Here is a 13663-nt window from a genome sequence, read left to right on the forward strand (position 1 = left end):
CAAATTGTGGTTGAGCTCAGTCGTCTTTATATTCATATTTGATTCCACTGTGTCTGTCCAGGTTCAGGAAAGTCCTTTTCCATGATGGGGAATGGGGAACAACCAGGTTTGATTCCACGACTTTGCTGCTCGCTGTTTGAGCGGGTCCACAAGGAGGAGAATGAGGCCCACACTTTTAAAGTGGAGGTTTCCTACATGGAGATCTATAATGAGAAGGTCCGTGACCTGCTGGATCCCAAAGGGTAAGTCCAGTGTGTGGTCCTGATTTTTTCTTTTCCAGAAGAACTTGTCACTTGTATCTGTGTGTTTAATTTTATGAGCTAATGCATTGGCCTGATTTAGTAATGCTTTCTAACCCCGAGGTGATAGACACAGCTGGTTAGACAAACAGTGGTGTAATTTTCTCAGAGTCTTGAATCACTCCAGTTCCAGCATACAGTGACCTCTCAGCCAGCTCCCACTTTGCACTGGTTCATCTCTCTGTTTATAGCTCCTGTTGTGTCTAGTTATCTCAATGCTGGATGGCGATAGAATGAAGTGAGTAGGAAGCTCAACCCATTCATTTCCTGCAGAGCAGCAGCCAGTATCATCTTCTGACACTGCTGCATTCTTCGTCTCCATGGTCTGATGTGGGTTGGCAGACAGACTGCAGGGGAGGGTGAGCTGTGAAAGAGTGTGTTTCAGGGACATCTGTTAGTGAAGCTGGGAGCAGGAGAGCAGTCACAGCAACCTGTGAGCCGAGGCCCAGAGAGGGACTACAGTGGAGTGCTCTGTGTGCCGCAGATGTCTGAAAATGCAGCCAGGCCCTTTTCGATGGCGACTTCCTCTCGCTTAAATAACCAGCTTCTTTTTCTCTTGATCTTCTCTTCTCTCTGCCTCTGAGTCAACTGAAAAGTATCAGTCTTTGAGTCTCACTTGTTGTATTTAGTCAGTTAACAGACCCTGCATTTCCTTATATTTTCTTGTTTGCTGCAGTGGGTGGTAGATTAGTTTCTGCAAACCTCAGTACTTCTGTTGCCATGGAGAGGGACTCATCGACTTTCTAATCTATAGGATTTCTCTTCAACACCAGGCAGGCAGCCAGGACGAGATGAGCTTCAGTTTATCCACCTGTACCACAAGATGACATGCACACAGGCTCCTAGTTTACATTAATGACAACTACCTATTGAAAATAGGTGACCTTGATCTACTTTTTCAAGGTCAGATGGCCTTGTGCAGTTATAATATCTGAGTACTTTCAAATATAAATATGTATGTTACAAGTTTTACACAAACACAATCTCATCTAAATTATAGGGCAGTAACTTTCAACAGAATCTTACACTATATTTGGCCGAGAGGTATTAAAAGTGTGCAGCACGTTATGTTTTGTTTTGGTTTGCCTACTGCATTATACTTAAGTTCCACTGTGTTCATGGAGAGATGATTAATTGTTATTTGCAGTGCATGTAACTCATTACATTCGTGTTTGCAAGTAAAATTGAGAACCTATAGCAAAGTTATGAGGTATTTATTAGTGCCAAGTGATTATCATAATTATATTTTCATCAAAATCATGATATGAACATACATAAAAAAGTATTATCAAAGATAATCTGAAATGCACTTGTTAAGAAAAATATTCTTTGCATGTGCATGTGAGCATTGGTTCCCAGTTCAAGACCAAAAACTGAAATTTTATGTCTCCCAGAAGGGCAAACTTACAAAAATAATCCATGAATTTACATGAAATATACATTTTTGCTGAATTCTCCATAGAAACGGTGTTAGATAAATGCACCAAATGCTTCCTAACCATGACCAAATTCTGAATGTCAATTGGAGCAAGAAAGATAAAAAATTTAAAGTAGTGGTCAGGATCTTTGTGGGTTTCAAAACATACACACAAATGTAAACTAATCTGTCTCTGTTAAGTGATCTGTGCGTTATCTGTAACTTGTACATAATGTCACACTTATTTTACACCTGTATGCTCATGATGTTTTATTGAGTAGGACAACTTTCAGATCTGTAAAAGGTCAAGTGTGATTTAGGAGGATGTAAATGCAGAGATTGAGAATAATAATAATAATTTCATTGTCATGTATGTATACACACACAAAAATAACAGTTGTCATAACTTTAGAATGAGCCTGAGACCCTGACATTGAAGTGAAGGTTTGGGAAGGCAGCTCTATAAGGTGGACCATGTGTTTACGGCATTTGTTGTCAGTTAAGTCCTATCATCATTGCAGTATTGAACAGTATTATTTCCCTTTGCAATTTTACCTCATAATGTGCAGGTCTGTTTTTCATGAAAAAGTGTTGCTAATGGGAAAATGTCTTCATGGCCATGAAAAAAATGAAAGCATTTTTAATTGAATGGTCCCATAAAAATTCTAAATAAGTCATTTGAGCTCTTAAAAACCATGAAGCATTCAGTAAAACGTTGTTGTGAATGAATGTACTCAGAAGGTCAATGGAGATTAAGGAACTTAAAAGCCCAGAATTTCTATAGAAAAAGGACCTAAGAAATAGAGCATAGAGCAGTTTAAAACCATGTTGGAGTTTTACTTATTTGTTTTATCCTTGACAGGTAATAGTGCTTATTACTTCTTTTTGTCTATCTGTTTTTAAGGAGCCGACAGTCGCTTAAGGTTCGAGAACACAAAGTCCTGGGTCCATATGTGGATGGTCTGTCTCAACTGGCTGTGACCAGCTTCGAGGTGTGTCTTTTACCCTTCTGTCGTCACACCAGAGGCGAGGCTGAATCCCCTGTGTCACTGACCAAAGCGTATTTCCCATTTGCTTAGAGATGATTCATATTATCGAGCAGAAATAAACTCATATCATATTCACAGTTGTCAAGTCAGTGATTTACATTTGGAATAAGCATTTAGTTTCCAGTCTTCCCAAGTGCAGAAACCCTAATGACACATATTCCTGATGTGGGCTGTAGTCATGGGGTTTTGTGTAGTTTATATGCCAAGCCTTGGCAGGGCCTTCCTTAATTAAGTTTAAACATCTCCACCCTGTTCCTATGTGCACTGTTGTTCCTGATATTAGTCCAGTGGATTTCCCAGAGCCTGTTGTGACCCACTAATTCACATGGCTCTCAGCCATGTGAAAACCGCCTGCCTTTGTTGTTTTCATCATGATCCATTTACAAGTTTTGCCCTAATCGAGTCTCATTATATATTTTTTTTTTTATTTCTGAAAAGAAACATCATGTAACAGGAAACTATAGAGCTGTGCCTTTTCTCATAACTTTTCTTGGTGTTTTTGTAGGACATTGAAGTGTTAATGTCAGAGGGGAACAAGTCACGGACAGTTGCAGCCACAAACATGAATGAAGAGAGCAGCCGATCACACGCCGTCTTCAGTATCATTGTTACACAAACACTCTACGATCTGCAATCCGGGGTCAGCCTTTCACAATAAATTATTTCCTAAAGTACTGACTCTAACTATCAGCCCTATACATGTTTGTCTTATCGTGGGTCTGACTTTCTGTTTATGCTAATGTGATGATCAACAGAATTCAGGGGAGAAGGTGAGCAAGCTGAGTCTGGTCGACCTGGCTGGAAGTGAACGAGTGTCCAAGACTGGGGCTGCTGGGGAGAGACTCAAAGAGGGCAGCAATATAAACAAGTGGGTTTATTTCTAATCCCATAAGATTTGAAAAAGCCAATTGATAATTTGTCACAGTGACTCTTGTGATATTCACATAGACATTTCTTGTGCTTTTAGGTCTCTTACCACTTTAGGATGTGTGATTTCTGCTCTGGCTGATCAGTCTGCAGCAAAGGGGAAGGCAAAGTTTGTGCCTTACAGAGACTCAGTCCTCACCTGGCTATTAAAGGTTTGATCCACTCATTTCACTTTATTAATAATGGCCTTCTGTCCTACCTGCATAACACTTCTTTTCCATCTGTTTTTGGTCTTCAGGATAATCTTGGTGGCAACAGCAAAACAGCCATGATTGCCACAGTAAGTCCAGCAGCTGATAACTACGAGGAGACTTTGTCAACTCTCCGTTATGCGGACAGGGCCAAGAGAATCGTCAACCATGCCGTAGTGAATGAAGACCCCAATGCTCGGATCATCAGAGAGCTCAGGGAAGAGGTGGAGAAGTTAAAAGTTCAGCTCTCTCAGGCAGAGGTGAGGAGAGATTACCTGTCTCACAAAGGTGCAATGAATGATTGAATTGTAGAATTGCATATGATTTAGTAACTTACTTTATTCACAGATGCTTTTTTTCTGTTCTCTCGTTCTTTCAGTCCTTGAAGGCTCCTGAGTTGAAGGAAAAACTGCAGGAATCTGAGAAACTCATTCAGGAGATGACTATTACCTGGGAGGAGAAACTGAGGAAGACAGAGGAGATTGCCACGGTATGGACATCAGTCACATGGGGTAAATTTAAATTCAGTATATTTATGCATATAGCACCACATTAATTTTCTGTCTTTGCAGGAGCGTCAAAAGCAGTTGGAGAGCATGGGCATCTCTTTGGAGACATCTGGGATTAAAGTGGGTGAAGACAAGTGTTTCCTCGTCAATCTGAATGCTGATCCTGCCCTGAATGAGCTACTGGTCTACTACCTGAAGGTAATGTCAATACATTATCCTCTTTTCAAGAACAGTTTTTCCTACGAAAGACTCGTGTGCAGAACCAAATCTAAGGACACTCAGCTGCTCTACCACTCTGAAAAGAAAAGACATTATATTAGTTGGTGTTTTTTACTGGAAATAAAGAATTGGTCATCTGTTGTTTGCTATTTTTGAAGCGAATATTGACTTCATCAATAAGCAGATTCTTTTTGTATTTCTTGCAACTATTTTATAAATATTGTAATACTTTAGATCCAAAATAATGCAAAAATGCAGAGTTTTAGACAAATATCAACAACAGAACTAAGCCACGACAGCGCCAAACCCCTACACAAACTACTACTGACTTTGAATGAGATTATGTTCTTATCATTATTATTACTTTATTTTTCGTCTCTTAGAATCATTTGTTTATTTTATATTTTTTACCAGTACATTAAAAAGGTGTATTGCAGAAACAGAATATCCATGAAGACAATGTAAAGAAGCATTCATGGCACCAAATCTGTCACAGATCTAAACAAACCTGTCTATTGGAAATTACATCCATATGTTACTAAATTGCAAATACAGTTATGTCTCATAGCAGCGCTGCCCCCGCTATGTTTTGTTTTGACAGGACGATTAAGCATTTACAGTTTCTGTTGGTGGTTAATGACAAAATTATGGTTAGGTTAGGTATGGTTAGGTTGTGGCAGCACATGGTTAGAGTTTGTGTAAGATGCCTGGGTTTGGTTAAATACAGAAAAAGTCAGCAAAGATGTAATTTAAAATGACTCACAATGTGTTTATGAATATTCAAACAACACCACAGTCTTTTCCTAACCATTACCAAGTTAGATTTGGTGCCTGAACCAATGGGATTTGGGATGTGAACTCCAGAACTCTTAAAAGGCCATGATGATAAACATAAATATTTTTCAATGTAGTTTTATAGGAACGTAACTTGTTTGTGATGGAGATGAATCCAAAACAGTTTGTAATGTCTTCATCTTGGCATAAACAACTTAAAACACAAACACCTTAAGAGGCCTTGGGGTGAATATTAGCTTGGAACGGATCCAGTTTCTGCTATTAAAACACATCATTAACACATGCTGTCTTGACATCGCAGAGGTAATATTCACCATTAAGTGTGGCTCTGAAACTTAGCACATACAGTATGTTTAATGTTGCTCCAGATGATACTGTTAGAGCAGACAGGAGTCCAGTAACAGCAGCTCTGAACTGTTCTGAACCACCAACTAGCTGGTTGGACCTGTAAGAGCAGAGGCATGTGAGAAAACAGTCTGTGCAGCATGCAGAACAACAGGCCTTTGTCTGGGTTTTGCAGACCAGCCTGGCATTTCAGTGTGGAATGACTATGGTAATGTGAAGTGGGTTATTTCTCTGCAGGGTAGGACATCCTCTTGAAGCTGGGATGTTTGTTTAACACCACCCACTCTGCAATGAGAGAGGCACAAGTTTATTCACTCAGACTTTGTTTTGCATTGGTTTTATTTTTGATTTAGAAGGTTGAGGTCTTAATCTAGTTGGTTTTTACAGTGCTCTCCTGCAAATTCTTTCTGTAAATATATCGCAGTGCTCAAGGCAATGACCAAAACGTTGGCCTGAGATGTTGGATGTAATTATTTTCAGGTCTGTCATTATAGTTTTGTTTAATCTGTCCTCCACCTGTGTGTAGGAGCACACACGTGTGGGTGCAGACACAACTCAGGACATCCAGCTTTTTGGGATCGGTATCCAGCCGGAGCACTGTGTTCTGGAGCTGTGCCCAGATGGTGATGTAACCCTGATGCCCATCGGGAATGCCAGGTGAGCTGCTATACAACCACCTCGAACATACGGCCTATCTGTCTCTGTCTGTGTCTGTCTCTCCCCTTCATGGATGACTGGACCGCAGTGTTTCACATGACCTCACTGTAAAGGAATCTATGATCTGAGCTCCTCACTTTGATATCAGAGCCATGTCTGCCTTCCACTACAAAGGGGATTGTTAGATTAGTTTCTCCTGAGCATAGCTGAATATTAAAATAATCATCTGACGTCTTCATTAACATTTAATTTTCTCTGTTTTTACAGGACCTGTGTGAATGGAACAATGATTGATTCTTTGGTGCATCTGTGGCATGGAGACCGAATTTTATGGGGCAACAACCACTTCTTCAGGTAACAATGTTGTTGTTGTTGTAGGGTTTCAATGTTCGGTCTGGCGGTCTGGCGGAAAGATCATATCATGATCTTTTAGGTAGAATCACAGTCCACAATTTGAGTCACAAATGTGGACTTGTTACAACTAAACTACAATGTGTTTTTCTCTAGTTTTCTTGCAGTTTCTAAAAGCTTAAGCTGTGTGTAATTGCTTTTTGTCATTATTTGAATAAAAACTCTGCATTCATGCACTTATATAATCATGGACTTAAACCAGTGATCCAGCAATATCAATGCAGAAACAACCCATAATGCAACACAATATGTAGTAAATATCCTGTGTTTCTATAAAATGTCCTGCAAATGTGATGCAAACTTTTGAGAGGTTACAAAAAGGAACGCATGAATTATGTGCATTTCTATAAAGTGGTTTGAAGAAAATAATTACTGGCTGTGTTGCATCCTCGACAGGTGGTGCTGTTGGCGTGTTACACATTGCTTCATTAAACAGAGAAGAAGAAACCATGTATTCTGTGCATTAAATACATATATGAAAATGCTCTTGCTGGTGTTGAGGCAATCTAAATTGATGTTAACCAGGTAGAAGAATTTTGGCAGCACTGATATTTGCTTATTCCCACAAAATACAGACAATATGGTAAATTAAGATCATCCATCATCTAAGATTATCCAATGGACCAGCCCTTCTCCATGTTCAAATGTAAAACACAGCCCTGAAATTGATAGTTCTCTGTTTGTGTGGTAGGATTAATCTTCCTAAACGTAAACGGCGGGACCGTTTGAAGGAGCTGGAGAGAGCGTCTCCCAGAGAGAGCTTCATCGAGGCAGATGTGGAGACTGCCAGCGAGGCGTCTTCTGAGCAGGACTACAGCTATGAGTTCGCCCAGATGGAGGTCATAATGAAGACGCTGGGGAACAACGGTATGATTAGGATAATCTGCCTCCTGCAATCTGCTTGATCCTTCAGGGTTTCAAAATGCAGCTGTATACAGTATGTGCTGGTAAATGGATACAATTCCAGCTAAGATTCAGATCATCAGCCTGCAGTAATAAATGATGTTGCAAAAATGTCTTTGCTGTTAAACAATTCTGTTTTTTGTAAATCCCACTGAGTACAAACATTGTAATTATGTGTTCAGTGCAACTTTTTTTGTTTATTTTGGTTGTAAAATCTGACATTGTTTTGTTGTAATTGGCTTTAGACCAAAACTTAAACTAGCAATGAAAAATTGTTTTGTCAACAGAAAAAAAATGTGAAATCGACAAAGATAAAAACTAAGAAAGAGATCCAGTGAATAATGCAGCATGAACTAAACCATAATAGAGCTGCAGGTTAGTTCAACTTCATTTTCATTTCTTTCCATTGCAATTTGGAAATGAAATAGCTTTGCTTTTAATGAACGGTGATTGTGCAAATCATATTTTAATCCATGTATCTGTGAATAAGGGAATAAAAATTACAACACTTTTAAAGTAAATCAAATAAACTACCACTCTCAAAAACAAAATAAAAATGAAAACTCTGCAGTTGGTTCAAAACTATAATATCTGTGGTGACTTCACTTATTGTGTGTTGTGCTTACTATGTGTGTATGTAGACCCAATGCAGAACGTGGTCCAGGTTTTGGAGAAGCAGTACCTGGAGGAGAAGCGGACCGCTCTCGAGGAGCAGAGGATGATGTATGAACGAGAGCTTGAGTCACTACGGCAACAGCTGTCCCCTGAGAAAACGCTGCAGCATCACCGAAGCAGCAGCGACCGCCTTATGTTCCCAACGCACACACCACACAGCAAACTGCGGCTGTGGACAGAGGAGAGGTCAGTACAGTACCAATACACACATACTCAGTGTGTGTGCAACTGTACAGAACATTTCCTATTCCACATCGTTCAATGGATGTTACTGTATAACGCATAGCAACGTATTAACACGCAATGTGTAAAATAGACACAGTGTTCCCTTTATCAACTACACATAGTTGTGTTAATCCATTACGTAGACTGTTTTATTGGCATAAAATCAATCAGGTGCCATAAACCTTTTCGAAGATTTTATTGGTGCTGATTCAGTCACTTCCTGTACATTTATTTCTGCTGTCTTAAACATGCTGTCATCTTCCTGTAACAGTTTTGATACACAACACGTATTTTTGTATCATTTTACACAGGGAATGATGCATTGGATTATTGTATGTCTTGTAGAAGCATTTACTCATTTATTTCTAGCTTGAAAAATGAAAAGGGCCAGGAAAATGTGTATATATGTACACACATTGATAAATATGTATACATAAACATACAACAAGTTATATTAGACAAAGACCCAAACAAACAAGATAAGACAAGAAGAGTAAGAGGTGTAGACTTCAGCCAAAGCCCATTACAATGACCCTTATCACATAAAGTGCTTTACTTTACTGACTAGATTTACACAGGCTGTGCAGGCAGTAGTGCCCAGTGACATTTGAACACTGCAGTAATGTTGAGTATGTCAGTAATAAAAGTGGCTCCTCTTTTATTTTGCCATTTAAGCCATGTGGGTTTTAACGAGACAGAAATCTGACATATATAAAACAACAAAATAAATTTTTTTTATTCACATAAAGTGTAAATACCTGAAGAATTTTCTGTGCATATGTGTGAATGACTTCTGTGTTTTGTTTTGTTTGTTTGCATCTTAGAGATGAGCTCTTTCGTCAGAGCCTTTCTCGACTCAGGGAGCAAGTCGTGAAAGCCAACACCTTGGTGCGAGAAGCCAACTTCTTAGCAGAGGAGATGAACAAACTGACAGACTATCAGGTCACCCTTCAGATTCCTGCAGCCAACCTCAGTGCTAACCGCAAGGTCAGAGCCCTGTAACTAATCCCAGAACTGTATTAGTATCTGACTGGAACTGGTCTTATTGTCACCTGTTAAGATCTGGACATGTTAAGGCAGGGGTGTGAAACTCATCTTAGATCAGGGGATACATAGAGCCCAATTTGACCAGCAAAATAATAACATAAATTTTAATTGATAACTCAAAAATGTTGTCTTTATTTTATACAAATTAAGTACAATTTTAGCAATATTACACCTCAGCTTAGCATTTACATATGCACATTACAATTTACAGATTCAGTGGATCTAAAATGTACAAGACATTTAGTCTTAATATTTTTAAAATTCCACTTTTCTAAAGAAATGTCAGGTTATTCATGGTTGTTTAGATTATTTACATTTTTTGAAAGGATAGTTTGTAAATGTGAACATTGTTATCATGTGATTTTACATTTGTCACACTAAAACAAAAAAAAAAGAAAAATTCAGAGTGGTCATCTTTTATTGGTTATTATGCTGTTATTTTACTTGACATTGACATTGAATCAGTAAGGTATTATTATTTACTTTAACATAATTTCTTGTTTACAGTTACAAAGAAATGTCTTAACTGATCCTCTTTCTTTAAACAGCGTGGAGCGATAGTGAGTGAACCAGCCATTCAGGTGCGAAGGAAAGGGAAGGGGACCCAAGTATGGACCATCGAGAAGCTGGAGAACAAACTGGTGGATATGAGAGACCACTACAGGGACTGGAAGGAGGGCACAGAGGACACAGTGAGAAAGAGAGGACCTGTTATAAAAAACAGCAAGTAAGAAAATAAATGAAGCACACTTCATGCCATTTCCCTCTTTTTTTTTTTTTTTTACAGTGTATCAAGGCAAACAGTAAACACTGTGACCCCTTCTATGAGGCGCAAGAGAATCACAACCTGATAGGAGTGGCCAACATTTTTCTGGAGTGCCTTTTCCATGATATCAAACTACAATATGCTGTCCCCATCATCAGCCAACAGGGAGAGGTAAATATACACCAAATTGTACAAAGAATATGGAGATAAATTACATACTTGGATTATGTATTATATGAAATTAATCACTCAAAACTTAGAACTACAGATGAAAAAACATAAAAACAAATGCAGAACACGTATGTAAGGATGTGGGATATGTTAAAACCTACGGAAAGCAGTAAAGACTCTTAAGTATCAGCTAAAATTTCTGTACATTTTAATGGAGTTGATGTCTTTGTATCCTGTGACAGGTAGCGGGCAGGTTGCACATCGAGCTGATGCGAGTCAGTGGAGCTGTACCTGAACGCCTATCAGGAGGAGACGACTCATCTGAGAACTCCAGTGAGAGTAGCTGCTATGAGGTCATGGACACTAACGGGGAGATTGTTCACATGGCCAAGAGGCTCACCTGCAGGGTGAGTCACTCAGTGTTTCTATTGCTGACCTCACACTAGTGGAGAGTTGGACTGATCTTGGATTAGATTCACCTCTCATGACAATTGCAGGGCTGTTCCCAGTGCAAGGCTGATCAGAACCACTTATCTATCAAAATGACCCTCTATTGTGAGGAGTTTACTTCTTAATGTTACTGACAGGATCAGAGTCTCCGTGATTATAAATTGTTAAGTATGACATATGTCTGATATTAGGGACTGTCGCTGTTGTGGCTGTGTTGCCATGGTAATGTTACACAACCGATAGCAATATACGCAAGAGATACATCCAGAAGAATATCAGCTAAAAGTTTGACTAAACCAATTTTTGGAAAACAAAACACAAGTGGTGCCAGGCACAATAAACCCCCCCTTGCACACATTTTAGCTTATTTTGGCATCAGTCCATCTGATGTCATCATGTCTATGCGTGTGCTTGATGTCAGCATATCAATTGCCTCTATATACAGTACAGGCCAAAAGTTTGGACACACCTTCTCATTCTTTGCATTTTCTTTATTTTTATGACTATTTACATTGTAGATTCTCACTGAAGGCATCAAAACTATGAATGAACACATGTGGAATTATGTACTTAACAAAAAAGTGTGAAATAACTGAAAACATATCTTATATTCTAGTTTCTTCAAAGTAGCCACCCTTAGCTCTGATGACTGTTTTGCACACTCTTGGCATTCTCTTGATGAGCTTCAAGAGGTAGTCACCTGAAATGGTTTCCTTACAGTCTTGAAGAAGTTCCCAGAGATGCTTAGCACTTGTTGGCCCTTTTGCCTTCACTCTGCGGTCCAGCTCACCCCAAACCATCTCGATTGGGTTCAGGTCCGGTGACTGTGCAGGCCAGGTCATCTGGCGCAGCACTCCATCACTCTCCTTCTTGGTCAAATATCCCTCACACAGCCTGGAGGTGTGTTTGGGGTCATTGTCCTGTTGAAACATAAATGATGGTCCAACTAAACGCAAACCGGATGAAATGGCATGTCACTTCAGGATGCTGTGGTAGCCATGCTGATTCAGGTTGCCTTCAATCTTGAATAAATCCCCAACAGCGTCACCAGCAAAGCACCCCCACACCATCACACCTCCCCCTCCATGCTTCACGGTGGGAACCAGGCATGTAGCATCCATCCGTTCACCTTTTCTGCGTCGCACAAAGACACGGCGGTTGGATCCAAAGATCTGAAATTTGGACTCATCAGACCAAAGCACAGATTTCCACTGGTCTAATGTCCATTCCTTGGGTTTCTTGGCCTAAATAAATCTCTTCTGTTTGTTGCCTCTCCTGAGCAGTTGTTTCCTAGCAGCTATTTGACCATGAAGGCCTGATTCACGCAGTCTCCTCTTAACAGTTGTTGTAGAGATGTGTCTGCTGCTAGAGCTCTGTGTGGCATTCATCTGGTCTCTAATCTGAGCTGCTGTTAATTTGCGATTTCTGAGGCTGGTGACTCAGATGAACTTATCTTCAGCATCAGAGGTGACTCTTGGTTTTCCTTTCCTGGGGCGGTCCTCATGTGAGCCAGTTTCGTTGGCGCGCTTGATGGTTTTTGCGACTGCACTTGGGGACACATTCAAAGTTTTTGAAATTTTCTAGACTGACTGACCCTCATTTCTTAAAGTAATGATGGCCACTCGTTTGTCTTTACTTAGCTGATTGGTTCTCGCCATAATATGCATTCTAACAGTTGTCCAATAGGGCTGTCAGCTGTGCATCAACCTGACTTCTGCACAACACAACTGATGGTCCCAACCCCATCAATCAGGCAAGAAATTCCACTAAGTAACCCTGACAAGGCACACCTATGAAGTGAAAACCATTTCAGGTGACTACCTCTTGATGCTCATCAAGAGAATGCCAAGGGTGTGCAAGGCAGTCATCAGAGCTAAGGGTGGCTACTTTGAAGAAACTAGAATATAAGATATGTTTTCAGTTATTTCACACTTTTTTGTTAAGTACATAATTCCACATGTGTTCATTCATAGTTTTGATGCCTTCAGTGAGAATCTACAATGTAAATAGTCATGAAAATAAAGAAAATGCAAAGAATGAGAAGGTGTGTCCAAACTTTTGGCCTGTACTGTATGTGCCAAGTTTGAGGTAAATTGAAACAAAATTGATGCTTTTATAGACATTTGAAATGCCGCTAGTTACAAGTAAATGGGAGAAAAAAAAGATTTAAAAAAGTCATAAAAAATGTGAACTTTGGCCTACTTTTCCCAAAATGTAACCACATCTATTCTGGGTCATTGGCAATCTGTAAACCCAATTTGGTATGAATTCAACCAGTAGTTTTGCTGCTAGAGTGTTAACAAATAAAAAAAACTGAACCAAAAAACAATACCCCTTGCCTCCCCTGTGGGGGGTGGGGTAATTAAAACAACAAGCACGTAAATGGGTAAATATCTAAAACAAGCTAATAGTCTGAGACCAGCGTATGTTATGAATAATTTCATTGGACAACAGACCAGAGGGACAAACTTTGTATTGCTAAGCTAACACTAAACAGTACAAGTATTATTTCTCTAAAACCCTGTGAACCTGTCAAAGAAGTGCAAAAATAAATGAGTTTTGTCTTTCATTTGCTGTTCTCCAATCATAATGTGGTTTTAGATGAAT

General features: G+C 39.5%; 1 protein-coding gene across 6 annotated transcripts in view; it reads left to right on the forward strand.

Annotated features, from left to right (window-relative positions):
- The window catches only part of kif13a (kinesin family member 13A), a 43733-nt gene that overhangs the window by 16093 nt on the left and 13977 nt on the right, over positions 1–13663 (forward strand). For all 6 annotated transcript variants that reach the window (XM_030157311.1, XM_030157312.1, XM_030157316.1 and 3 more), the window contains exons 6-21: positions 62–242; positions 2621–2708; positions 3271–3405; positions 3521–3633; positions 3733–3844; positions 3931–4143; positions 4263–4373; positions 4456–4590; positions 6278–6408; positions 6676–6762; positions 7511–7686; positions 8364–8583; positions 9447–9609; positions 10218–10361; positions 10457–10606; positions 10849–11013. In XM_030157311.1, coding sequence (XP_030013171.1) covers positions 62–242; positions 2621–2708; positions 3271–3405; positions 3521–3633; positions 3733–3844; positions 3931–4143; positions 4263–4373; positions 4456–4590; positions 6278–6408; positions 6676–6762; positions 7511–7686; positions 8364–8583; positions 9447–9609; positions 10218–10361; positions 10457–10606; positions 10849–11013 — 2324 coding nt within the window. The remainder of the gene's footprint in view (positions 1–61; positions 243–2620; positions 2709–3270; positions 3406–3520; positions 3634–3732; positions 3845–3930; positions 4144–4262; positions 4374–4455; positions 4591–6277; positions 6409–6675; positions 6763–7510; positions 7687–8363; positions 8584–9446; positions 9610–10217; positions 10362–10456; positions 10607–10848; positions 11014–13663) is intronic.

This window comes from Sphaeramia orbicularis, chromosome 16 (genome assembly GCF_902148855.1).
Source record: "Sphaeramia orbicularis chromosome 16, fSphaOr1.1, whole genome shotgun sequence".
NCBI classification, from domain to species: domain Eukaryota; kingdom Metazoa; phylum Chordata; class Actinopteri; order Kurtiformes; family Apogonidae; genus Sphaeramia; species Sphaeramia orbicularis.